Consider the following 27,906-nt stretch of genomic DNA (forward strand, 5'->3'; position numbering starts at 1 on the left):
TATTAATGTATAGCGTTTAATATTAAAGATAATTTTATATTAAATGTGTACATTATTTAATACCCACGTTATTATAAATGTATACCTTTGTAAATATGTAATTTATAACATAATTGAATGTACCATGATACTCATTCTGCAAAAAACTAAAACTGCAGGCAGTTGTTCGATTTTTTTTTTTTTTACACATTTTTTTTTTCAATTAAGAGGTAATCCAACAGTAAGCCAAAAGTTTTGTCAAATATATTTTGTTTGCCCGTCATTTAATTTTCCTCCCATTAAACAACTAAAATAAAATTCTACTCAACACAGACATCACCGCTATTAGATAAAGACAAATATTTAGGTGTAGTCTGCTTCCAGGATTAAACATGAATAACACTTACACGTTTTGTCAGTTTAAACTTTTATTTGAAAAGGAATAAGGCAGCGCAAATCCACACAGTGGAAGAACCTGAAATACCCTGTACAGTGAATATACAGTCTTGTTTAACAAGAATTAAGTACATACACTATTTTGCACATAGCATAATAACTGTATGGTTGAGAGAAAAAATATAAATCAACGATATACATATAAAAAAGTCAATATAGAGTGGCTTATAGTCCTGATTTATCCTCTCAAAATGGCCACGAATTGCCTTCATCCACGGAGATGAGCTCGTTTTCTTCATCTTCCCCGCTGACGGCGGAGCTGCTGTCCGGGCCGGGGCTGCTGTCCCTCTCCTGCGGGCGGACACCCTTGTCCTCCTGGGTCTTCCTCCACCTGGTCCTCCTGTTCTGGAACCAGACCTTCACCTGCGTCTCGGTGAGCTGCAGCGCCGAGGCCAGGAGCACCTTCTCCGTGCCCGTCATGTAGCGCTGCTTGCTGAACACCTCCTCCAGCCTCCTGAGCTGCTCGTCGGTGAAGATGGTTCTTATCCTGCGGCAGGTTCTCCGCACATAATTCTTCTTGGACATCAGTTTCCCATTCGGATCATAACCTGAAGAAAACGCATGCAATTGAATTAGTTACAAGCGAAGTCCTGCCCACTGTAAGAACTGTTCATATCCACAGAAAAGCGAGCAGACCTGCTAAACTACATTATGTTTTGTATTGCTTTTGTTAGTTTGCATGTGTTTAAGAATATGTACCAATCTGCGAGATCTGTAAAATCACATGGAATTCCAGCTTGACATCATTATGTAGTCGGTTAAACACAACCGATTAGTGAATATAAATAAATATCAAATAAAGACCCGGCTCACCCTTGCTCAGCAGCTGTGGCTGGTATCCTGTGTAATAGTGGCAGTAGGGCGCGCTCGGCTGGGAGGGTCCCGCTGGAAGCCACAGGGGCAGAGCCGGCGTGGCCGGGTAGCTGTGCCCCCGCTGCTCACCCCACACCGCCGGGCTGTGCTGGACGAGCTCCCGGGGCCCCATGGAGAGGATCGCCTCGATGCTGAAAGGACTTTTGTGCGTCATTCTGGTCGCTGGCACTTTGATGGGAGCCCACGGCGCTGGGTATGATGATGCGTTATGGGATGTTGCCTTCATCCTCCAACCCGGTTTCTGTCCGCCACCGGTTGCTTTAGTCCCTGCGAGTGAGTGCGCCGCGGTTTCCTGTGACCCAGGCTTTATACCCAGCCTCTCGGGCTCTGGAGATGCCCCCGGGGTGCCGCTACAATAAGGGCGACAAATCCCTTTGAAGAGATTAGCGTTAAATTGAGTGGTTTGATTAGAGCGCAGTTTCAGGTAGGCTACTGCTAATGGGTCACCTACGACCTGTTAACCTTTCAATAAAAACTACAGTCGTCAAACTACCGAGGAAGTGAGAATGTGCTCAATTAAAAAAGAACCACAAATATCATGTTTTTATTTTTAGTTTTGGCGATCTCGTTGGTAATGTGGGCTTTTTAATTAAAATTACGGTCGGGGAGTTGATAATCACCCACATTTCTGCAAAGGGTTACATGCGTACACAAATTGCTTGTCATCGTATTTTATTTAAGTAAAAGCTGGAGAAACAAACCTCAGTTATATGTGTGTGTCACAAATAAGGTTAAATTAATATTTACAAATGTATCATTTTAGAACTTATTATATGTGTGTGTGTGTGTGTGTGTGTGTGTGTGTGTGTGTGTGTGTGTGTGTGTAAATTAGAACAAACAGATGCTGTGATAACTAATTCAGATTAATAACGGTGTGTTATTAAACCTGGTTCAGATAATGTGACAACATGGACAAGGCCTAATGTGCTTTGGAAACAAGGGTGATTAGAAGTGTGTAGTCCAGACTTGAGACCACCTCTTAACGATGCAAATGAGGTTCGGTGTCAAAATTGTAAATTGGACAGTAAATGTAACATTGCGTTGCTTGGACAGTGGTAATCCACAACCCTAATGACTGCTTGGGTATTCCGATAGAGCTGTACATTTCAATTTTAGATTTAGTCTTAAAAATAGACCATACGCGTTGATTTCTCAATTTAGCAGTTAATACTTATCTATCTAATTATTTGTAAGAAATACAATTCCAGCCTTCATTATTTTAAGATTGGCACCCCACCCACAGCTATATATTGTATGGTGTTGGTTCATTTATACATCACTTATTTTGTTCATGTCTGTGTGTGTGTGTGTGTATATATATATATATATATATATATATATATATATAATGATATTGGATATTAATATAGATATGTATGTATTGCATGTAGAAATGTATGAATTAGATTTCGATGCAGTCAGAAACATAAAGTATTGGTGTTGAGTACATTAACCTTGCGTATCATAATGTATACGTTTACATTATATTAATCTGAATGGTTATCAACACTTGAAATATAAAATGGCAATTTAAATGAGCACTGTGCCAAAAACATTTGCTATAATTTAATTGGAGATTATCAGAAAGTGAATTCAATAGGATAAATAGGAATTTGATTAAATGGTCAAAGGCAATGTATCACTTAATAACTTAATATATCACTACATATTTATATATATATATATATATATATATATAATTAATTTAATTAAAAGCCTATGTATATCATATTCCTTTGCATTGCCACGAAGACTCTTTGCATTAAACCCAGGCTTCTACCTACTTTATTTTTTAAGAAACAAATAGTGGGAGGCGTATGCCAGTTTCTTATTTAGCACAGGATACAGATTGATTTCCATGACCTTTAATAGAAAAACTGCCACTTCAAATGTTTTACATAATTTCTGACTTTGCCCGCATAAATAAATAACTCGTTTACAGCAAGGAGGTAGAACTTGTTTTTTTCACACCTTATAAAAAAAAAAAGTTGAATGGGTGTCGCAATGTAAACGGCCATATTCTTATTAATGCTGTCCGTCAAAATGTGGACAATAGCCTATCGAGATCAAAGGCTCGTTAAAAGGCTAATTTGCTGCTGTTCACAAGACCATTAGAATTAAACAGACCTGGGACAATAGGCTGCTCAATATGGACCTGAATTTTAGGCTATAAATCCGTTTGCCTTTCTACAACTTTTCTATATTTTGTTTTCTTACCTTACATTGGCGGCTATTTTAAGTTAGTTTCCCACAAAATGTACAATAATTCAGAGTGCAGAGGCCAAAGGGTGCTATTCCTACGTTAATAAACAAAAGTCCATCACATTTATAGAAAGGTAAAATAATGACTTTACATTTTACGTCTCAGACTCTACATATTGTACGCACAATTTTTCGTGATTGGTTTTATTTCTGTGTAACCCCAACTTCTGAGAATAACATAATGGGAACTACACATTTAGTAAAGTAGTATACTAGTGCCATCTAGCGAGTTTCAAGTGTGCTACAAAAACTTTACAAATGAAACTGAACTTTGCATGCAGTGCACAGCGCTTAAAACTAGTCTCATTGCAGACTTCATTAATAGATAGGGAGATTTACCATCTGACATTTTTACATAGAACTTAACCCAATGTGGGTAACTTTGAACATGATTTCTAAATATATATTAGAAAATAAACTAGCATTAGTTCACATTTGGCTTTCTGTCTCAGAAGTAGTATATGATGGATCATTTGCACTAAAGGAAGAAGTGTTTTTGCTTTGTATACATCACAGATTTTGTCCTGCAATTCTGAAAGCTAAAATAAATGCCCTTTACTTCTCCTTTATCTGAGGCACCGGTTGGTCCCAGCAGTACATTCTTGTGAAATTTGCATTACGGTGAATGGGGGGGAACAGCATTTAATCTGCTTTGGAGTTAGAGAAATTAAATTGGCACAATTCTCTTTTCAGGTGATACAGCAAGTTCTGCACCAAAACAATTAGCTCCCCCATATATCAGACCTCAAACTTGTGTCTGGGCAGCGTTCAAACACTGTATGCACACGCTTATACATTTTAATTCCTCCTTGATAACATTGTTGTATTTCACACACTTCCTAAATCCCAAGACAAAGAACTTTTAGAGATTTAAAAAAAGAAGGGTTCATAGAGTGTTCATAATTAAAGACAGCATTTAATACAAAACTATTTTTTTCAAACCAGAAAGAGCACGCACGTCCGATGTCTCAGAAATGCGGCTTCATATAAATACTGTGCAAATAGTCACCGTACCATTTTCTTTCTGATTTCTATCTACCGGACTGATGAAAGCAGAATTGATAATGCCTGGTGTATTTCACCCATCACTCCTGCCACTCTATCCCAGCAGAGGTGCTCTGTGCAAACCTGACAAGCTATGAATCAGAATGTGTGCGTTTTTTTTGAGAGACCAGGAAAAAAGAAAAGTCCACCTTTAACTCTAAAATGAAAATGGGGCATTCGAAGGCCATTTCATTGGGGGAAAATTGTGTTAAATTCAATAATATGCTCTACAAAAGTACTAGGAAAAGCACTCCCAAAATATCCACCATTATTCGCTGGGAAAGAGGGCTTATCACTCCAGGTAAAGCCACTGAAACCAGAAACCCTTACAAAAAGGACACATTAAAAATAAATCTAAACCCTTGTACGATATAAGTGCTATTTTACCATGTCCCAAATACAAAATTCTGCATGTTTGAAGATTTCAAACCACCTATAGAAATTGACAGTCCCTTATTCAAGTCTGTAGATATATAGTTCAGGCAGTTGTAATATATATTGTAATATAACCATAACTTAAAATGTAAAGCGAACAAAACAAAAAAAGTTCAGTATAAATTATAATACTGCGTGTGCCAGCTTCTCTGTCTGACCACATCACTTTGTCAAAGTGTCTGGTATACAATACGCTACAAAAGAGATTTCCTTCGAAGAGCAGGGACCCGAGGGCAATCCGCAGCTCTCCTAAATTAAGTTGCTCTTCGGTTTAGCACTGAGCGCTCCCGTTCATGCTCCCCAATCCCTCTGTCAGTTGAGCAGACACCACGGGGTCTCGGTCTGGTCACACTCCAGGAGAATGTTGATGACGGTGCAGGGGGCACCCCCGATGGTCATCTCCTTTCTGGATTCCACTCTGTATCGCAGATTCGTCAGCCCCCCATTTGTGTCCACTTTGAACTGCTCCTGTTGCCCGAGAGATTTCAGTCTTTAAATTGCACATGCACACAAGCTCTCTAGTAGTACGTTATGGGCAGTGTGTGTTAGTAACTTTGTAGCCTCGGTCCTGGGATAATAAAGGATTTGTAATTTACACACAAACTAAAATTGAGGGTCCTCAGATTCACTCCTTCAGGGATACAAGATCTTCTGGTTTTGTACTGTGCCTGAGGTTTAAATGATGTAACTGAACTGCCTGTTCAGTCTTGGACTAAGCTTGTGTTAGCTGGTTTAAATGTTTAACATAACCCTTCATTTCAATATTTCTTCTTTATTAGACATTTTAACTTGTTTTTCAGTTCATAGCTATACTATGAAAAACTGCTTTCATTAGAAAACAACTATAAAAAACTAATTAAATCAAATCATGATTGCTCAAGGCCTTAATCAAGTGCCTTATAAGCAAAATAAACCCTCTCTGTTGTGTAAGAATATGATTTTAACGAAGTTTTTCACTGCCCACCATTACAGATTACAAACATGAACATATTTAATGTATTTGGTTACTCTTCCTATCTCTCTCTGAACATACTCAATAGAGGGGAACATCCATGAACACCCCAGCCCTTTGTGTTGGTTTATTTGAACCCTTTAAGTTATTTTTTAAAGCTGCACTTTCAAACTGTTATTCCAGGGAGCCACTGCTATACTCTTTCTGGGACCAGGCAGTGGGACTTTCAGTATTACATAACATGCAGGGGTAGTGAATGTGCTGCACATCTCAGTTCAACATAGAGAAGGTGGGAAGATCTTTCTGCTAATGTAATTCCAGACTTAAGGATCCAGTACTGGCTGCGTACCTGCTTCTGGGCGGCCACTCTCTTCTGGTCCCGCTTTCTCCAGGCCGGGTCGTGGATGTGACGGAACGTTTCATACCCCGTCGTAATGCCAGTCGGTCGGAAAAGCTGCATTCAGGAAAGAGCTTATATGAAAATCAGGGGAATTAAGTGTACGGAGACAATATTACAAAGATCAAAAGAAAAGCGTGTGCGTATGTGTGCGTGCGCACATGGGGGCAGAATGGAATCGACATGCGTGTTGACTTTTTTTTTTTTTAAAGAGTGATGTCCCAGGCGAGAATACCTGTAAGCCTGCTGTTCTCAGCCTCCTGTAAAACTCATCGTCTTCTCTCCCCCAGCCCCAAAACCGGTTGGACATGCCATTGCACTGGAAAAGACAGACAACCATCATTCAGTAAGAACACCAAAAGGGAACGAATACATGAACATAGGTGTCCACCTCCCCTGTTCTTCAGTAACATTCTGGCACTCTCCATATGAAAGGGACACAAAACAAATTAAAGTGTATATTAAGGTGGTCAAGTCTCGTACAGTACAGTTTTGAACTGCATGTATACATGTTTTACCATCTGGTAATGCTGCTTTGTCAACAGCAGAATTCCTCCCACGTAGGTCTTGTAGTGATAGATGGGGTGCAGCTCTGGGGAAGCAATGTGGAAGGGACCCGATTCAGGAAAGCCATAATCTAAAGCGATGTTTTGAGGCAGGAGGTCCACATCGTGCATGGCGATGTAATCGGTATCATTCCCGCTCTCTGTGAAGCCGACGTTGATCAGAGACGCTCTGTTGAACCTGGGGGAAAGAACCAGTATGACATTGACCATCATTCTTCATAAAAACTTAGCTATGCTCCAGTTATCGTTCTATAGGGAGATCGCAAGTAAAACTATGTAAAAGAGAGGGGGGGGGGGGGGGAGTCTTGCTTCCTAATATACACCATCTACAATCTAACAAGAGCCCACCTAAGAAAGAAAAAAAAAGAAAAGAAAAACGAGATGTTATTTTCTTATCTTTTGCAAATGTTTATCCTTTTTTCACTTTTTTCACATGCAGGCCTATTATTTTTTGTGTGAAGAATTAATAGTACAGATTTGCTTTTGGTTATTTTTGCTTTGCATTCATTACTCTGATTTTAATGATTGATGTTTCTAAACCATTGATATTTAGATTTGAAAATTGATATTGATATATGCAAGTTTTGATCATTTGAATAGAAAATAAATAATTTTAAACAAAGAAATGTAAAATAAAGTTTTCAGCTCGGTCTGCATCCAGAATATTTAAACAACTCTCACAGTAAAAAGATCCATCTCATTCCATTTTCAAGATATATATTTTTTCTTTACAAGCAACACTTGTAATAAATAAAATGTTCCACACAATACAGAATTTCCTTTCAAAAAGCAGCAACATGTTTAAACGGGTTCAAATGCGGCCTGAAGAAGACCCTATCACCACTGTATATTTTTGGCTACTCCAAAAAAAATGCATTGTGTGAGAAACCAGGTTTATGTTCTGGTGAGCTTTTTGATACCAATGAACAGTTACAATGCACTGCACTTTACCTATAGTGATCCACCTGGTTAATGACCAAGATCTTGTGTCGGATTTTCTTATTGTTCAGGTAGGCGTGCATGTAGGGCACGAACACCAGCAGCTCCTCGAAGCGCTCGCGGAACGGGATGAGGAGGGCCATGCGGTGAGGGCCCCAGGAGGGGTCGTCGGCCGCGGCCACCAGTCTGCCCTGATGGCAGGGCTGGCGGGGCAGGGCGCTGTCCACCACTGCCCTGTTCATGTCTCCAGAGCAACTGAGCTGCAGCCACAGCAAGGAGCCCACCACCACAACCGTGCAGACGCAGAACAGCTTGAAGACCGTGCATTTCCTGGAGAGGAACCTGAAAGGATTGCGGAGTCACTTAACTGTGTTTGCTTGGGGTAAACGCATTGATTTTCAAAAGGACATGCACAGGTTTAGCATTTTAACAGAGTTTTATACTTTTTTTTTTTTTTTTAATTGTATTTTATCATCACAGACTAGCAACCACTGTCTACAATAGTGCAGACACTCCCACAGAAACAACACCAGGCATTGTTAATGATCACTCATGCTTCTCTGTCCACAAAAGCCCTATAAGAACACAAGATGGAAAAGAACTTGACCTGAGAGTTTCGAACGGATCTCCCAATAAACAAACGGACACACCTTTCGATTGTGAAGGAAGGACAATAATTACATATACAAAAACTGAGACTTTCCTATCTGCTCTATGCTCTACTCAGACATGCACTGTAGTCCATACTGAGGCAGGTGCTGTGGGGGAACAAAAAAAAAAAAAAAAAAAACACTGGGGAAAAGCCCCCCTGTGCAATTTTAGCAGGCACAGGCTACACTCAGCACACCATGATCACAAGATCTGAAAACAGTACATGCCAAACATACCTAAGCACTGTCCAACCCAAAGAGACAGAGTTCACAGCAGTTTCCACTACAGAAACCAGTCTTGCCAATCCTGCCCACTTTTTAAGATAATTATTGGTTTGTGTTTGTGCACATGGATCTTGATCTTTCAGTTAGTACTTAAAACACAAACCGAATTTATTCCCGTCTTTATCGATTTTCCAAACATGTCACAGCAAACAACTGTCTGCCAGAACGTGTTTTGACTTGTTCAAGTACTTTAATTTTTGCAAAGTGGTGGCTTTTGTTTGTGCCCTGCTGGCCATTCTTAGATAGGCATGAAACCCCTCTTTAAAAGCGACTATTTAAGAGCCATTAACACCCAATCTACCAATTAAACAGGGCATTGTTTGCTGCGGCAATGACGCTTTCTGAGGAGCTGTATTCATGTCGAACAAACGGAACTTCTTCAGAGAATATCCGTTTAAATCGTAGTGCTTCACAAAAAAAGTACACATCGGTTTCAGATGTCTAGACTAATGTGGGGGGGAATTATATTGACATGCACGGCTTTATTTCTGTATTTCATTTTGGAAATGTTGCTTGGACGCTCTTGTATTGTCAATCAGGCATATAGCTGCTCATGTTACTCACAGACCGTCCCCACGACAAGACTGCGCTGTGGGGGTTTGGGATCTGCTACAAAGAACGGCAGCGTGTTCATTTGAAGGACACAACAAATAAGGGGGGAAACAAAAACACATTACATGTAGTTAAATATATTCTTTCCTGTACAATTACGTTACAACTTGAGAAAATGTGTCCGGCACTTCATTTAAACCGTTCTCCATCGCATACGATAGTGCAGTACAGTGACGTTTAAGCATCATCAATGCTGTAGTACTGGTCGTGGGTGAATAAGGAATTTGTTTATCGATTTAATAAGCATGTACCCCGAGTAAACAATACTGTTTTAATTTCTGGCAATGTATTAACAGATTGCTGTACATTGTCATGTTGTGCAAGTTATACAGCCTACTGAACGTATGTCTATGTCTGGCCATTATAAATATAAATAATGCAATGTAGGCTGTTACCTACCTTCTGTCTTCTTTGAAATACAGCACAGGTTTTCTTCGAGAGGAGTGCATCATCTTGCTGATCTTCAATGTGAATGTATTCGTCTTAGAAACTGGACCACGTCTTGTAATAAAGCACCAATACTATTCCCGAAGCGTACCGGTTATAAAACTGACACTGTCTTTCACTCGGTTTCTAAAGTAACAACAATCCATGTTTTACTTTCTTTTTATTGCCTTTTTCCTTTTACCCGCATCATATTGTCTCTTCTCTTCCTCTTTCTGGCCACGTCATGGTTTTACCGACACTATAGATACGCATCCATTCTGAATGCCACCTTTTTTACTTCGGCGTTTTCATTTTTAAAAGATGTATAATCTACCTCTTAATATCGTCAGGATTGTTGAATCTCTTTTTAATAGCTAATTAAAAGTGGATATTATTTAAGACGCTCGACTTCATATCCACCGTTGACAGAACATACTAATCCACCGACCATCGCCAAATGAGGCCTTTCTGAACATACATACGACTGAACTTTTTTGCTTTTAAAACAAAGCGACTGTTGTTCGTATATTATTATTTATAGTCGTACAAATCCCACATTATCTGGGATAATTCTACACGCTAGCTATTTTCAAGTGGAGTCCGTCGGAAAACCGCCCCCCCCCCCCGGAACACTTGAGACACAGACAAAGGTTCCTGTGTTTGGTAGGACCACATTTGAAGCTGCATCACAGAGAGGAAGTCTGATGCATGATAACTTTCCCCTCAGACTACAGGATGATGCAAATTGAAACAATTAATGCACAGCCGTTATTGTGGCGGGCAATAGAAAACAGAAGGAAAGGCAATCTGTTACTTTAGGTATATTTCCTTAAGCTCAACTCAAATGATGGATTTCAAGTTTAATTGCACATGCATTCTGGCTATTTGAAGTTAAAGGGACGATTGGGACAACAGTGTAAATAATAGCAAGTAATTTACAGATCCTCTGGGAAATTACTGTAATAATACACACAAAAAAGAGGTAGTGGTGCACTGTTAAAGTTGTATGACTGTTTTGAGGAGATTTAATTTAAACAATCTTTTTATGAAAAGGCTAATAGGCTACAGGATTGTACTTGGGATCCCATCATTGTGACTGTCACAATTGTGCCCCATCAGTGGTTAATGTAGTTTTATTCATCTTTTTACTACCCCCACCCCCACCATCAATGTCATAACTTGGTCATGTTAGTGTCCTGCCACTGCTGCACACCTCATCAAAATAGTCAAGTGTAGGCTATCTATAGAGTATGTGTGTTTAAACACAAACATTTTTAAACACTACACAGAACTTTGCAACCATGGTCAATGTAAAAAATATTAATGTCTTAACATTTTGTGAAGTAGACAGTACACTAAATAATGGTTTTGATGGGGACAAAGCAGCTTATTCCAGAACTGTATAAAACACTGGTAAATATGGGTGGTCTTAATTACTTATTTTTAGACACTCTTCCCAAGGCAAATATTTGGTGGTGCTTTGTGAAAAGCATCAACAATCCTGAACTTTATGATTGAGGCAGTCTATATGAGCAGGGTACAGGAAATGAGCTAACAACTTGTTTGCAGTGCATTCCACCACCCGTTATTGTTCAGATTTTTAAAGGGTAGGATTTTAGTGTAACATTGATGCACTTGCAAAAGTTTATGCATGCCGTGTACATGCAATAAACTAATTACTAGGGTGACCTTTCCCTAAAACTGAGACATGATCGTCTCAAGAATTCAAGGGTATAAAAACAATGTTCTAGCAGACAGCTTTCTGGATGTTTATTAAAAAAAAATGCTGATAGGTCTAACTCTCCATGGGGTTTCAAAGCATCATACTGTCAAAGCATGCTGTATCTTAACAGCAACAACAAAGACAAGGGTCTCTTTCGAATCTATAACATTTGACTAATATAGCCATTAACTGAACAGAATGTCAATTTTTAGTTGTTATGGAGCTGGAAGCACTATTTCTAATTTCTTAGGTCTGGGTACAGTATAAGCACATAGTCCCACTTCTTAACCAGCAATACATGTTGAAAAAAATAGACTTGGTCTACTCAAATGTTTTTTTTATACAGACATTAACTTGGCAATAAATGAAAATAAATAACATGAGGCAGTGATCCATGTGCTGGATCTTTGGGCACTTACTATGCAATTTAGTCTTTGAAGGCAAGTTGCCACCCAAACTGAAATCAGGACAGCAGAGTCCCTGTTCACCTTCTGACGATTACTCAAGACACACCTATTCGGACTGTATCCGTATCTTTGCTGATATTCACCAGTTAAATTGCACTTTGTCTAGTTTTCATTGTACTACTTGCTTTTACATTGCTAGTACTCATGTGGTTTATATTGTTTACTCCTATGTCCCCTTCCCCTGGGCTATTAACTATGACTTCACATATTGTCTGCAATTAGTAGCTCACAAATCTAGGATGTAGGAATTGTATAACTACATTTTCTTATGCAATTATGTTATTTTGCACTTGTAATCTGTACTATGCTTTGATCTGTAATTCTAGATTGTATTGCACATTTATAATGCTCTTTTTTTGTAAGTCACCCTGGATAAGGGCTTCTTCTAAGAAATAAAAACTTAATTAATTAATAAAGTCAAACACAAATGTACACACAAGAAAATTAAAAGGAAGCAAATAAGAGAAATGTTTTTATTTAGAAGAGTCATATCACATAAGGAATTGTCATCACCAGAACCTTTTAAGGATTACAGAGAAAATGCGACACCAGGAATGTCACAATCCTCATCCCTAGGCATTCAATGAAAGGTTTTCAAAAACAACTGTTAAACCTAAACTGGACTGTTATAAAGAAAACTAAAAATGTGGAGTTACTCAGCAATAAATTGTATTAAAAACCAATGTGGTTGGCAACAAAAAACTGAAAGAAAAATATGTTTGCAGCAGTTTGAACCATTTGTTCTGTATGAAACAGAACTGTATGAAAATGGTGCTGATGAAACAGAAGCAAATATGTTATTATCTACACACATTGGAAATAATATCCAGCTAGGGGTTAGCTTACATACAAGAACATGCAGCTCATGAAATGTGAAATGGCTCAGACTGTGGTGCAAAGTCTTAGTTCTGCCCATGAAAATTAGATGTTTTAATCCCCATCAATGCAAGCCTAGATATTGTATAACGCATGTAACATTGTAAACTTACAATAAAAATAAAATTAAAAAATGCAGCGATGACGTTTGAAGCACACATGCATAAGACAGGTTTAAACAAATACCTAGCACACTTGTAAAAAGAAGAGAGGAACAGACACAGTCCATGTAAATGTTTGAACTTGCAGATCTCCCTGGAATTTGGATACTTGTTAAACTGCAAGGTTAACAAAAAATGTCAAGGTTTCTTGATTGAAATAAACGTATTCCTTACAACAGAAATTCAAAATATACTAGTCCATACTAAACGTTCAATATTATAGGCCAAGGGTTCCCAGCTACTGGTCTCTTCGGGTACTTATGAGATTTATCATAGCAGTTTCTTTAGTGCCTGAACTCATTGACAATTATATTGATATCAAGCAGCTGGTTGCAAAGAAAGAAGAAAACAAACTGCATTGCAATACAGGTATCATGGTTAGGAAATCCTATCTTGGACTGATCTTAGTGATTTTTAATCAAAATTTAAGTGGAAAAAGAAAAGGGCGAAAGAATACAAATAAACCCCATAAACTTTACAGCAAATACATTCAAACGTTTCACAAACTATTTAAAACTAGCCTTCAAACAGTGCCATTTAGTCCCAGATTGTAAAAGAAAGCATAGAATAGTTTTTTCTCTTTAAATCTTCAGTACATAAAAGATCCCCTGGTCGGTCACAAATTATTTCCATTCAAAATCACACAATGAAGAATCTCCACTATCTGTACTAAAGATCTCTATTTTGCCAGTACGAATAAACCTTCCACTCTCATACTTCAGACCTAAACTGTGTCAAAAAGCAGCACTTAAACCATGCATTACACTGCAAATCAACATAAATTGGTGAAGGGGGGCGGGGGCGGGGGGGACACAACAAAAAGTTACACAAGAAGAACATTACATGTAAACCCAGTATGCAATAGCAACCAGACATAGAATGCTTTAGTAAGGGTCATATCAGTGTTTGTTGATCCTGAATCTAATTTCTAGAAACTACTGCTTAACAGATTCATGAACATCAACATCCATCTCTCCCACTGCCCCACCCCATACAGAGCAGAGTAAGGAGAAATAACACTCCCACCGCCTCAGTACAACTGGATAATAGCTGGAGTCACCATCCCTTGGCTTTTCGAAGTATTTATGTGGTCCATTCTTTTTTCATTTTTCCAGATTTTTCAAAGATTAAAAAGGTAATCCACCTTGTGGAGGAGTACATAGATTTAACTGTTAGAATAAACTGTAAGGAAACAAATTGGACTCCCACTACTCGGGCCTTCCCCAATTTATGACCAACAGGCTCCTCCACTGCTGAAGTTGAAAAACAACAACCTAAATCCACGTGCTGATTTACTTAACAGAAGGGGGGTTTCAAATATCCAGCACCTAGAGTTGACTTAGACAAGATCCTGCAGCTCTTCTCAACAGAGTCTGATCAACCCTGGCCTCCTTAACATGGCAGTTTGATTCTCTGTGCTTGGTATAAGATATGGAATACAGCAATTGCAATAAATGGCAGAATGGCACTCTGAATGAAACTCTGGAAAGCAAACACTTGCAATCATTTTAGCTGCCGCACCTCCAAGATTGTCAAACGAGTCGCATATGGATGACGAAGTCCTCAGAATGGCATTTAAAAACACTGACGTCAGCTATCTCAGACAGCTCCCGGCCACACTGGCATCATCCACAAGAACGGTTTGGGGAGCCGTCTCTTATTTCAAGGGGTAACACATAGGAGCAGATTTCTTGCTGAAGCTCCAATAGTAGCAACATACCTTCAAACACATGCTTTTATTCATCATGAATAGGGCATCGTGATGTACAGTTGTTCTCTTATGTACGGTTGGCTATTCAAACTTTATATACCAATACATCTTTATGAGAAAAAAGAAAAACAACCTTCCCAAAAGTAAACTAGTTGCAACTAACAGTACTGAATTCCATTTCTGCAAACACGTGATTCTGTCTGCCTTTTACAGCACTGTGACAGTGACTTCAGGACACATTGTAATAGTTATAGATACAAAAATCAAAAGTGTTTGTCAACAATTCTTTATTTTTACTTGAGAGGAACAAAACCAATTAATGTTTGCCCACATAAGGGCTGAGGAATTAAGCTTTACTCTCACTTATTTGGGTTCAGTATAATTTCTGGTTGAATTACAGTACTGCAGTGCAATATACCTTGCTTCAATTTTATACATATATATACATACACATACATATACATTATATATATATATATATATATATATATATATATATATATACACAAACACACACACACAGACACACACTATAAGATAAAACTCTGGAAAAAAAAAAATCAATTGGTTAAGCAGTGAAGTTAACCTTTAGAATATGAAAAACTGGGACAGACCATTCAGATCCAGGCAGTAATCAGAAATAACTATCACAGTTGATAAAAAATGGCTTCTAGAGATAACAAAAATAGAGGGGGGGGGGGGGGGGTGGGAAGAAGCTCAAACAAGGTATTTAAAAAATAAAATAATCTGGCAGTTCATACTGACAACTTCCAGTGTAGAACATTAATAAGAGATTTCAAAGTATTTAAGCCCAGAATAGAACAAAAGATATATATACCACTGAAAATGGGAAAGGGGAAAAAAGTCATGAGAACTCAAAGGGGGGGAATCTCATAGTAAAAGAAACTGAACAGTTTAAAGGTTCTCACCACGCCATGCTTCATGTTCTTTGGGAAAACAAGGAACACTATGCTGCCCTTTTGTGTGTTGTACTGCATGACCTGCAAACGCATAAACAGGAAAGAAGAATGCAATCTAGACGAGTTTCTTGGCCTCGAAGAAGCTCTTTAGGTGTTTCATCTGCCAGAAGCCAATGGCCACCAGGATCAGGGTCTGGACGATGGACCACCACAGGACTCTCTGGTTGGTGCTCTCACTGGTCTGTCGAAAACGCTCCTCACGATACTGCAAAGCAAACCGGGACACCCTCACTCTGCTGCTCAACACAGAATTGCATAAATAGCAGAGCCAAATTCCGTTTCTCTCTAGGGATCGTTTGAAGTTGCTCATGGACTCTCTCGCTCTACTGGGCTGAGAGTATGGTTGCAGATCCATGGCCCAGGTATTACTCAATAAAGCAAAAGATAATATTTATTTTGCAAGTCATGAAATCCAAGGACATATTTGTGAGGTTTTAGCAAAACTGGTGACCTTGTGTGATGGATAAATACATGGATGCATATATTTTCAAAAGGTGCTACAATATTTAAAGCATACTCCTTGACTTAAAATTCACAGAACCAAAACAAATATATTAAATGTGAAATTTCACTAAATTCCACTAGAATAGTAGTAGTTAATTTGGTTCCAACTAAAACACAAGCCCAAAGACCTTCAGTTAAATGCAATTCCTAAGCTTCTTGGGTCTGGACCACAGTGCTTTCTGGTTCTTGCACAAACTGGCGCTCTCGATCACTTATTTAACCTAGTTACCTGACCAAACGGACATATATCAAAATGATTAAAGGTCTTTTACGATTCATGTCTTGATTCGAGGTACATCCCTGCCCTGGTAACCAGCTAATATGAGAACTATGTTACTGGGAAGCTGGGTTGGCAGAAATGACAAAAGACCGCATGCTCCTCCTCACCCTCTGGTAGTTCTGCTCTTTTTGGATCTGGTCAACCTGCTCGATGAGCTGTCGAACCCTCAGCTGCAGCTCGGTCAGCTTGTCCTTGGCTGCAATCTCGGCGTAGTTAGTGGCATGTTCACCAACTTGGATATCCAGGTGAACCCTCTGGAGAAGTAAAAAAGAATCAGCATCCAAGTAGTAACCAATTATTTTTTCAATTCCATTTACAAAAAGAGACTATGTGGTTGAGTGATTAAGGGAAAGGCCTAATTATAGTGAGGATCCTACTTCTGCCTCCCTGTGCATTAAGCTTAGCAAGAGACTGTTTTTGTTTCAAAAGAGACGCCAACACAAAGACCACAGACTATCCAACGTATTATTATTACTCCTTCATAGCATTTTCACAACACCTATTTTCAATACACCCATTACACTGGTGCCTACAACAAGAGGCCATCATGCAAAGACAATACAAATATCACACAGGTAGTACAAACCGATAAAGGAAGAACTATGAAATGAATGCAACCTTCACCCAAACTATTTCTTGGGGGACTATTTAATGACAAACATAACATTAAAGCACTGAAAAGTAATGGCAATAATGTGGACATTTCCCCATCTTTAAATCCCTTACCAGCATTCCTCCAGCAAAGAGAGCAAACTTGGAGGAGTTGGAGTGCAGGCAGATCTGGTGCTCTCCAGGGGTGTGGGATGTGAAAGTGAACCTGCCTTCTGACCCATACTGACGGGAGAGGATCACCTGTGATTGTAGGGAGAGAGAGGGGGAGAAGAAAAGATGAATGCAGTATCTACCATTACCATGGAGTACAAATCATTTACCTTGCATCTGCCCAATAATAACTGGAGTAGCAGCCTTGGTGACTGACTAGCAAGCAGGTGAGTAGTACAAACTGTTCTGTTTACCCTGCTCAAAACGGACAGCAGCTGAGATAAGGTCTTATGCAAATTACAATCGACCAGAACCTTGATACAAAACCGATTGGGAGTTAAAAACAGATTATTGATCACATGGAAAAAAAGTATATATATAGCATAACATTTCCGTCTCATTTGGTTACCTTCTCATCTGGGTCTTTAACTTCGACAAACATCCCCAGTCCTTGTGTAGCAGGCATGTACTCATCTCTCTGTTTGTCATAGAGCTGAGTGCGGTAATTTCCTACAGAATTAAAATACATACATAAATACAATTTTGAAATCACTGAGAACAATCCTCAGCCTTCCTGTAGAGCTCAGAAGAGCACTGTTAGAATTGATGGTTGAAATGTCATGGTTTCTCCACCATAAAATGTTAGATCTGTGTATTTTTTAATGTAATTCCAATACATCTTTGACATGATGCAGGCCTTGCTATATTTGGCTGGCAACTTTATACAAGCCGATTTACAGTTAAAACTGTCTTTAGTGGAACATAAACTCAAAGGTGACTGACTGACACACATATGTTTAACAACCCATTGCCCTATGCATACAGATACACCCGGCATACTTCCTTGTTCTTAATGTACAGAATGTAATCCATACGTGGACTTAGACTACATAACGTCCAGCATAAAGATTATGGTTTGTGAACACTATGAATAAAAATAATTAGGGTCTCTGGGTTATTTGATAGTCACCACATATTTCATTTTGAAAAACAAGGCAACCACCGTCCAGTCAATTCAATCGCGCTGAGTGAATTAGCTAATAATAACACTACATGCAATTACAATACTGTTCCTTATCTTAAAGTCCAACCCAATTAAATGCAAATAGTTGTTTCAGGTAACAATTATATTCGCGATTTACACTGAAGTACAAAAGCTGTCGTGCTACGCTTCCGTCCCACTGAACTCCGGAGTTTGGAGATTAATGCTGTCTGGCAGACATGCACAGCTGCTATGCAAGTTAAATACTTTTCCAAACATTACCTATAACCATGGTTTCGTCTGGGATTTCCTCTATGAAACATTTTTTCTCCGTTTCCCCAATGTGAAAATAGAGGGCCGAGGTTAAACTGTAGAAAACGTTTAACAACAAAACAGTGAACACGCTCAACTTCATTTTAGCAGCCATTTCTACAACCGGTTACAGAGCACAGGTAGTACAAACTGAGTCTGCGCAGGGAAATCTATGCCACGTAACCTCTTGGCCAGCGTCGGCCAATCATCACCCGCGAAACTAAAATCAGCTGCATGATGGGAGTTGTAGTTATGTGAGAGATACAGCGCGATAGCAAGCAGAGTACTGAGAGGCATTGAAACGTGTCAAGCAGGGCTGTGTTTGTGGTGTGGGTTGGGCAATGCGGATCTTACAGTCCTTAGAAATACTCTTGGCTTATATGACTATTTGATCTCAACTTTGAACATATTAGGTTATATCTCTCAATTTCCTGCATCTTCTTCTATGCAAAGCCCACCCTTTGCACACACCTAGGCTTTAACTGTATTGTCTGCACTTTTGAGGTAATTGCACAATAATGTATGCTTATTGTATTTTATACTGATTTTTTTACTGCATTGCTTTGAAAAAGTTTATTGTGTAAACTGTAAGATGCCCAGGGTAAGGGCATCTGCTAAGAAATTAATATATGAACAGATATTATATATGTGAAATGCAAAAATTATCATTGCAACCTGAATACTGAGGGTGATTATAAAAGTAAATATATATGATTCACATAACGACCTATGCTCATACAATCCATATCAGCATAATTGAAAACCTCTAATATTACCCCAGCCCCAACCAAACTCTAGACCTGCTATAACTCCCCTCCAAACCAGGACATGTTTCCGGCCTTATTTGTAACCCTGTCCCTATTCATAGTCAATGCCAGTAAATACCTAAGAACTGCAGCATGATGGGTGTGTTTGCACTTCCTCATTTCAATTTTAAGTAAGACTTATGTGGTAGAGTAATGTCTAGAAAGCTGACCCTCCGTTGTCAAATAAAATCAAGACAAGGCTAAAATGGAAATTTAAATTACTTTAATTATGCCCAGAACCATCCAATCTCCATTTCCCATTACATCAACAGCAGATTACTACACTGGGTTCAAAGGAACAACTCAACAAGAAAGGCCTCAAAAGACAATTTCTTAGATATGAAGAAATTCTTTTGATAAAGTGTTATTCTAAGATTTTCACGATAGACATGACATTACATAAACAATCTTTAAAACCCAGCCCCTTTAAAGCCACCATAGTCTTGAGAATACCATCAGTGTTAGGCAATATTTGCAGCAATGTGTTTTAAAATGTATGTAAATCATACGAATGGAAGCTCTTGATTGAATCAATACATAAGGGACACAAATCCTTTCACAATCAACCACATACTTTCTGGATACTGTTCTGTACTACAAAATGTGCTCCATCAACAACTAAAAGATATGTAATTGCAATTAGTAGGTATAGATTTCCAGTAGTAAATAACCATAATTTAATATTCTGCGGTGAAGGGATGGACGACTTCCTTTGATTTTGACCTACAGTTTCAGGTATACCACCACTGTCAGAAAAAATCACAACTTAAAAATCTTCAAAAAGGGACACAAATAATTTAGTAAACGTTCTTGGACAGGATAAAAACAAAAAACTTCCATAACCTTAAAACCAAATTACCAATTGCAGTAAAACCACACAGAGCATGATTCATTATTAGGAATAAGATTCACACTTGTAAAGTTAAATTTTTAAATCTATTTAACTGTAATAAACTAACAAAAACAAAACAAAAAAACAGTAAACCCACTTAAAAATACTGATAACAGAAAAGTGGACAATGCATCTTGCAAACCCAAATAAATAGATTGTTTCTATAATCATTTATCAATCATTTACCAAACTTACAGATTTAAATGTGTGTTAGATTTCAATCAATATCACACAAAAGTAAATTCCAACTCAAATTTCAAATTAATTAAATGTGCAGGATTTTGTTTCAGTCTGAGGTTATTGGAAAGTCTGGTTTAACTCTTGAGATTGCTAGTGCAATATTGCCAAACAAAACTCTGGCAATTGAAATTGAAAAGTAAATAGAAAACATGCATACCACATTCCTCCCCAAGAGGAAAAAACAAACATATACTAGATCTGATAAGGGTTTCAAAAGGAAACAAATATTGAAAACTGCTTTAAAAGTTTCCAGCGTTTTGTTTTTTCTAAACATCAAGAAAGGAAAATACATGACATTTAACACACATCCTGGATATCAATGTATGATTATTTAGAGGCAGGAAGTAGTACATTATCACATTTTACCAGGTTGACCCCTCCCTTACCAACCAATCAAATTATCAACCCCCCCCCCACCACCAAATGTGTTTGAAGAGGTTTTTCTTTTTCAAAACATCAGTTTAAAGGTTTAAAATTCCCCCTTCCCCCCAATTAATTAAAACAGAACCTGCATTAAAAAATAAAACCAGCATTAGTCTTCACATTAGTAGTTCTCAACTGCAATTCCTGGTGAATGCAGACAGACCCAGTTTCGATTGTAATCAGATCAGTTATCATTTTATGTCAAAGTTTATTTTATGTACAAAATTCTGTACAGGTTGTATACAGTTATTTTCGAAGTCATGTTAATGTGTAAATATATAATTTTTTTTTGCATTTCCAAAGTCCGTCACCTCCCAGTTCAAACAGGTTCTGCAGTTGAGAAACACTGCACAAATGTAAACAAGATGGATCATGGACAGTGCATGGATAAAAATAAAAAAAAGGGAAAAAAAAAAACCTGATGAAATTAACGGATTATTCATCTATGCAAGACAAACTGAAGGCAAAGATTCAGAAAGATCTTTGATTTAGTTTCTTAAGTAAATCTCAGCTTTATTCATGTTTTTCAAAAATACATCTTCCTTGAAAAAGAAAAAAAAAGACTTTTTAATCTGCTTCTCACTTTTTTTCTTTTTTAGATGTCACAAAGCTGTCTGGCTCTAAAACACAGCGAGTTCTACCTCATATCAAATATACGCAAAATCCCATAAGTTAATCTCTCGCTCTCTCCTTCCAGCACTTTTACAGATATAAACACTGCGATTTACAGCGAATTTAATAAAATTCACATTAATTTCTTGAAGCGTCGCCGGTTCTGTCCATCAGTAAAATCGCTTGTTTCTTTCTTGACGTTTCTGGAACACAACAGCGCCCACTACTGCACAGACCACGATGCCCAGCAGAGCGCAGAGCAGCAGCAGAAACACTTTCCAGCCAGTCAGAGGGGTGCTCCGGAAATTGCCCGTTGGATCGTCGATGTTGTCTGCATTAAAAGACACCAACCAGTCACTATTTTCATTCCGTGTCCACAGCATTTAATCAGCAACAGAAAATTAGACAAAATACAAAAAATGTTGTACAGAGCTTTCATAAAAAACTAAAAACCTTTCAGGGATCTTTCTTATGCTGCACACTTATGCAATTATTTAGAAGCATTTCTTGATTGATTGATCCTGACAAGGCACAAATCAAAATCAATGTGATACCTTTGGGTGACTTGAGTAGGCTGACACTGGGCTCAATCTTGGTCCAGTCCACACTGTCCTCTTCAGGAGGGTGATCCACCATCAGCTGGTACAGCTTCATAGAGATGATGTCATGGTTATCTAGTAAGAAAGAAACCATTCATTATATAAACTGAGTTTAGAGCAGCCTCAGTTTTTTCTGTATGTAACAAGCAGATGAAATGACCAACCAGCAAGGTCCCCTGTAGCTGCTGAAGACCCAAAATAGTATCCGATGGGAAGCCGGACTCCAGAGATATCAAGGCACTCTTTCCATTCATTCTTGTCTTCTATATCAACCATAACCTGTTTAAAACAGAGCAGATGTTAGTATAGTATTCTAGAATTTTTTTTTTTACAACTTGTATTGTTATACCCATCATATTTCTTTAGCAATCTTGGGATCTAAAATACTATCATATGATCTATTTCTGGTTCCATCACAACCCCTAATTCTGAGGCACAAAGAAGCCCTTGTAGACCGTTTTCAATAGCCAGGTAAGCAGAGCATTGATGGAAACAGAAAATGGCTCCAACAGCACAATGCGACTTTTCAAGGGATTTCAAGTGAAGGCTAGAGAAAATTCAATCCAAATCCTTAGTATGCACCTATGCCTCACTCAGCAGCTATCAATATTGCTCCATTTATTTATTTTAATACAATACCAGATTTTGACAAGAATACACTCCAACAATGATTTTGCTTTACAAGACAGTCATAGTATAACAGCCGTGTGCATTTCTTACTGTGAGTCTACCCTTGGAGTAGCGGATGGCCAGGTAGGTTTCGTGATCTCGGTTCCTGATCTCCGCAGAACAACCCCCGAGTTCGGACATTCGCCCATCCTTTCCATGGTCATACGCCAAGGAGCCATTGTTTATCATGGCGGAGATGTAAGGGAATGAGCGCTGAAGGGGTAGAAACGGGTTAGAATTAATAAATTGTTCCACTTTACCAGGAGTATTGGATCTAGCTGGCGACCACTGACAGTCTTGCTGACCTGTTTTAACTTACCATATTCAACGTATTGATTTATGCATTTTTAAGCACTGATTTCACAAAAGGGAAGAAACAAAAAAACTTCCAACCCTTCAGTCCTGAGAAAGCATTCTTTTAAAGAATAACTGCAGTATTCCATTTCAGCCTTCTCAAGTTCAACATGCATTTAAATCCCATTAAGGTGTGAAAAACAAGAACACACATCACTCTCATAGCCGGCAAACTAAGCTCTGTCAGTTTCAATGATCTCATATTTCTCCATTGAACAGTTGCCTACTGTTTCAGTTACTATTAATGAAGTTTCTTGTTTCCCTGACAATTCATATTAAAAACTAAAAACAAACTAATTTATTTCTTAGCTGATGCTCTTATCCAGACTTTTAAATGTACAACAATTTTTAAGTACCAGAAGAAGCATGTTGCTTTGTTATGCTATGTTGTGTTACATTACACAGCTGTACAACTGGCCTGTAGTCAAGATTTGTAGTCTAATTTCTAAATGTTCTCCTTATACAAAGAGATTCAAATGAAACGATGACAAAATGCAATAAAACTGGTTGTGTAATGTGGAAGTAATTACTTCTTCAAATAAGTATTAAAAGAAGCTGCTATTTTGAAGGGGCAAAGCTACATCTATAAAGAAGAGGCAATGTTTCTTCTAAACTCTCAGAAAGTAAAAGCAAAATAGCTGACAAACAAAAGCTGGTTATGGCAAGCAATACTTTAGTCATATTTGTGTTGATGCTGTATTTATGGAGGTAAGCTTAGAATGCACGCAACATTAGGCAAGCAGTAACAGATTAAAGAGGTTGTTGCTGGTGTTAAAAACAAAAGCGTAAAGAAAGTGTGCTCAGGCTTCTCTCAATGGATTCAGAAGACTTCAGTGAATGGTAAACTGAATTGAATTTGATGGTCAAGAAAGCAAAAAGATTTAATTCACAAACCAAATTAGGAACAGCAATAATTTTCCTCTGTAGACTTGTGGACTGAATTTGTGAGAACCTTCATTAGTGTCAAATATACTTCTGTCCAATTTTAGCCACTTTTTTATGCTTTGGAATTATTTCCCATGATTTACAAAAAGGAATCATTGTGAGCATAGCGAACAAAATGACATTTTCTGAAACCTGATCAACCTCATTATCAGATACAGCCAAGATTATGGGTAATATGTAAAGGACACTTTCAACTCTAGGGTGCCTTTTTTATGGTGCTGTGAGGGGAACAAGAGATGGATTATTTCCAAAATAGCAGCAAATCATTTGAGGTGTATTCACTGTACCCGTAGCCACCTTAGTGTGTGCATTCTGAATCCATTGCTGTAGGAATAAAACCCTTCTCGCAAAAAAAAAAAAAAAAAAAGCCGCAAAGAATCAAATTCTGCCCATCACTCACGTCAGAAGAATCATCATTAGGGTATGTGTCTATAAAAATGGCCAACCCATTGAAGTAATCTTTGCTTCCAAACACAGGCCCTGTAGAGAGAAAAGTTTCATTAGTAAGTCAAATAACAGACGCACTTACATCCATTCCGTGAATGTCGTTGCGGAATGTATCCACAAAAATCCCAAGGCCCACAAAATGGTCCCGGTTTCCAAAGACGGGCCCTGGGTGAAGGCAGAGACAAAAGTCAAACACCATTCTAACAAAAACTTTGGAATTCTTCTGCACATATAGCAACAGTATAAATCAACCACAGAACCGACAAAAGAGCAAAAACCTTGTTTAGTCAACTTTGACATGCAGGATACATTTAAGGGGAGGAAAAATAAACCTGTTCAGGTCTACACAATTGTAATCTGTATGCCAATTTCTGCATTTTGAAAGGTTTAAAATTGTATTGTGCCCTTTAGAAATCAACCCTACTCATAATAAAATCATTATCAAATCTAATTTATCTTAAATGCTTCAAACAACATGTTAATTTAACTTAAAATGATTTAAAGAGTCAATCCACCATATAGCAAGGAATGAGATGCCATGAGCTTTGATTAAAAAACAATAAAATAAACAAACAAAAAAGCATGCATTTCTTTAAACTACAGTCCAGAGGGCTGGAGCTCAGATAAATTACCCGGTTGTAGTCTATCTTTGGTGTACCAGATGGCAATGCCATCACCGTGGAGATTCTTCTTTCCTGACCCATGCACTTTGAACTGAACATGCATCTCCCAGTCCTTCAGGAAACAAGGCTGTAACCACAGGGAGGGGGGAAAAGCACATGTGAAATGAACATAAGTTCAATTAAAAAATATATAATTTCTTTTGCACTGTCTTATTTATTTTTTAAACAATCAATTTTTCAAAGCAATCTCTATGTGATCATACAATTGGCTCTCCCTTCACATTTAAAAAAAAGGTAATTCAACTGGACTTATATTAAAACTAATTTGCACCCTCACTATATAAAAAGATCTATATATTTCAAGTCTATGTCTCTCTACAGAGAGTCGATCTCTCACCACTGTGTTCCAGATGGAGCCCTGCTTGCTTCGCTCATCCGCAGTCAGGCGAACATACTGGCTGGTCACTAACGTGCTTCCTCCAAAATCCCACTGAGCTGATGAGCTTCCCACCCCTACAACATTGGATAAACCACAAAGACATCTGATTAATTCTAAGGGATAAAATAAGTTATTTCTTTCCCTAACAAAGATAGGAAAATATTGAGATTTAAATGTCAACTATACTACATCAAGACTACTTTATTTAATTTTATGGAAATAGATAAAATAAAACATACTTTCTTTTAAGTATCTCAGAAGATCTGTCTGTTGAGCTGGGTTTTGATGGTGGGAGGTGTGTTGAATGATTAGGTACAACTTTGACTTGGGATACGAAAGATTGGAATTAATTGAACTGTGCATGTCACTAATCAGTTGTTTTCGATTAAGAATAAATACATATTGTGCATATACATATAAATGCAATATCTTGACCTTCTTGTTATATGTGCCAGCATCCAGATATTTTATATTTTTACCTTATTTCACAAAATGAGTACTGGCAGACAGGGTTAAAACTATGGTACATGCATTTAGTTTTCTGCTTCCTTATTACCATTTACATATGGGGCTGCAACTCGAAAATCATCTCAAGTTTTTCTATTCCATTCCTTTCTGAATTAAGAATATTTTGGTAATTGTGGAGGAAAATAGAAACAATTTTGTGCTTCTGTGCTTTGTGTGCTGTGACCCTGGAGGTTTCTGGAAGGAACTATTAATGTGCCTGCATTCTTTAAATTAATTATGAGAACCTGTTATTTTCTAACTTCTCAGTTACTCCTTTTTAGTTCATCAGCAACTTACATTCTCAACTTGTTTCTTATTAAAGTTTAATTGTTTCAAACCTGTCTTTGTTATAGGCAAATTACCTTCTAAATGTAACTGGCAATTTAGAGGATATTAATTATTATTCATGAGTAATAACTGTAATAATATTGATGAGATGGGTAGGCTTATTTTAGAATACCAGTGAAGTTACGATTTTAGTTATTTAGATTACCAATCAAACACTGTTTGTAAAATGTCAACCCCCTTGAGAGTATGTCCTAAAATGGGAATAAAAGCTATGCATTTCCTTGAACTCTTCGGAAAAACAACATTATACTTGTTTAATACTTTCTGCTAATACACGTAATACATTCTGATTAGGACTACCGACTCCAGATCTTTCTTCCAACATGGTAATTAAGGCTGATCTCTTTAATCTCTTCCATTACACAGTTATATACTCACGATGAAGACGACAAATAATAATAATGAAAGTGCCGTAACGCTATGCAGTATATAGAGCCCCAGCCAGATCACAATCTCCTTCAATGTAAATGAACCCAATTCTAGAAAAAGTTTAAGTACAGATTAATAGAAACACCGAAGACAAAGTATTTATTTGCATTCACCTAAAGAAAAACAGATACCAACACACTTCATACGAACTGCAGCCACAACTATATCCGGGGGGGAAAAAAGTTACTCACCTTGGTAGGGTTTGATAAGCGAGTGTTCCCGTTTCAGGTGCTCACTATTGCCATCAGTTATGTCGGCATGGACAACAGACACTGGGCACACACCCAACAATAGGAAAATGTAAAATATTTCCCTAAATAAATTAGCCTTGTCAGAAAACAGAGCCCGAAGCCACAGAGAAACTACACTGCTCCTCACCCCCGACGCCATCTTTCAGTCCAGTATGAAAATAAGCACCTTCCTGTGTCGCATTGATTCTAACCGTCCAGAAACATCTGACATTTTTACACACACAAATGTTTCCAGTGCACGTAGATTGGTTTAAAATACAACGACACATACGATTGTGTGAACTTTTGTTTAATTAAATAAATCAGAATTAAACGTTAGCTAAAATATGATATGAAATAAAAAAAATCTTTTATCGTATGCTTTGAATATGTCGCCAATGCTCTATCTGTTATTAAAAAAAAATTGCATTTGTAAACGCATTCCTCAAAATAACCACAGTCACTACGACTTGTTTTCTGTAATTTATATATATTATGTGGTAGAAAAAACTTAGTTAATATAACTTAGTTATATATATAACTAATTAGACATCAATAAAGAGAAGTGTGTTGTAGTACGGAATGTTTTGACTAATGGAACACGCCGCTGAAGCCAATCAGAAACCAGCACATAAGAACGATTAACTTCAAAACAGTCCTGTTGTGTTGGCTGTACTATTTAATTTAAAGGCATTTGTGAAATCTTAAA

The 27,906-nt window shown here is 37.9% G+C and overlaps 4 protein-coding genes across 5 annotated transcripts; all 4 read right to left on the reverse strand.

The window, feature by feature from the left end:
• Positions 1-384: 384 nt before the first annotated feature.
• LOC136762764 (homeobox protein not2) lies at positions 385-1,821 on the reverse strand. Its single transcript, XM_066716319.1, has 2 exons — positions 1,249-1,821; positions 385-983 (listed from the first exon to the last, which is right to left on the reverse strand). Exons 1-2 carry the CDS (start codon positions 1,532-1,534, stop codon positions 622-624), a joined length of 648 nt encoding a protein of 215 aa, XP_066572416.1. The 5' UTR covers positions 1,535-1,821; the 3' UTR covers positions 385-621.
• A 2,645-nt stretch (positions 1,822-4,466) lies between these two features.
• Positions 4,467-10,508, reverse strand: b4galt7 (xylosylprotein beta 1,4-galactosyltransferase, polypeptide 7 (galactosyltransferase I)). The gene is made up of 6 exons (XM_066716485.1): positions 9,850-10,508; positions 7,916-8,245; positions 6,917-7,142; positions 6,634-6,717; positions 6,351-6,455; positions 4,467-5,517 (listed from the first exon to the last, which is right to left on the reverse strand). The coding sequence occupies exons 1-6, from the start codon at positions 9,900-9,902 to the stop codon at positions 5,362-5,364; spliced, it is 954 nt and encodes a 317-aa protein (XP_066572582.1). The 5' UTR covers positions 9,903-10,508; the 3' UTR covers positions 4,467-5,361.
• Positions 10,509-12,525: 2,017 nt separating this feature from the next.
• tmed9 (transmembrane p24 trafficking protein 9) lies at positions 12,526-18,781 on the reverse strand. Its single transcript, XM_066716486.1, has 5 exons — positions 18,605-18,781; positions 17,750-17,850; positions 17,305-17,430; positions 16,686-16,832; positions 12,526-15,999 (listed from the first exon to the last, which is right to left on the reverse strand). The coding sequence occupies exons 1-5, from the start codon at positions 18,747-18,749 to the stop codon at positions 15,850-15,852; spliced, it is 669 nt and encodes a 222-aa protein (XP_066572583.1). The 5' UTR covers positions 18,750-18,781; the 3' UTR covers positions 12,526-15,849.
• Positions 18,782-19,648: 867 nt separating this feature from the next.
• On the reverse strand, positions 19,649-27,393 carry lman2 (lectin, mannose-binding 2). Of its 2 annotated transcripts, none has more exons than XM_066716488.1 (8): positions 27,159-27,393; positions 25,642-25,757; positions 25,254-25,371; positions 24,575-24,654; positions 22,927-23,088; positions 22,371-22,485; positions 22,162-22,281; positions 19,649-21,938 (listed from the first exon to the last, which is right to left on the reverse strand). In XM_066716488.1, the coding sequence occupies exons 1-8, from the start codon at positions 27,355-27,357 to the stop codon at positions 21,778-21,780; spliced, it is 1,071 nt and encodes a 356-aa protein (XP_066572585.1). In that variant the 5' UTR covers positions 27,358-27,393; the 3' UTR covers positions 19,649-21,777. The 2 variants fall into 2 exon arrangements, with proteins under 2 accessions (XP_066572585.1, XP_066572584.1); XM_066716487.1 differs by lacking the exon at positions 24,575-24,654 and adding an exon at positions 24,704-24,786.
• Between the last annotated feature and the right edge of the window lie 513 nt (positions 27,394-27,906).

The sequence above is a fragment of the Amia ocellicauda genome, chromosome 11 (genome assembly GCF_036373705.1).
Source record: "Amia ocellicauda isolate fAmiCal2 chromosome 11, fAmiCal2.hap1, whole genome shotgun sequence".
Lineage (NCBI taxonomy): Eukaryota > Metazoa > Chordata > Actinopteri > Amiiformes > Amiidae > Amia > Amia ocellicauda.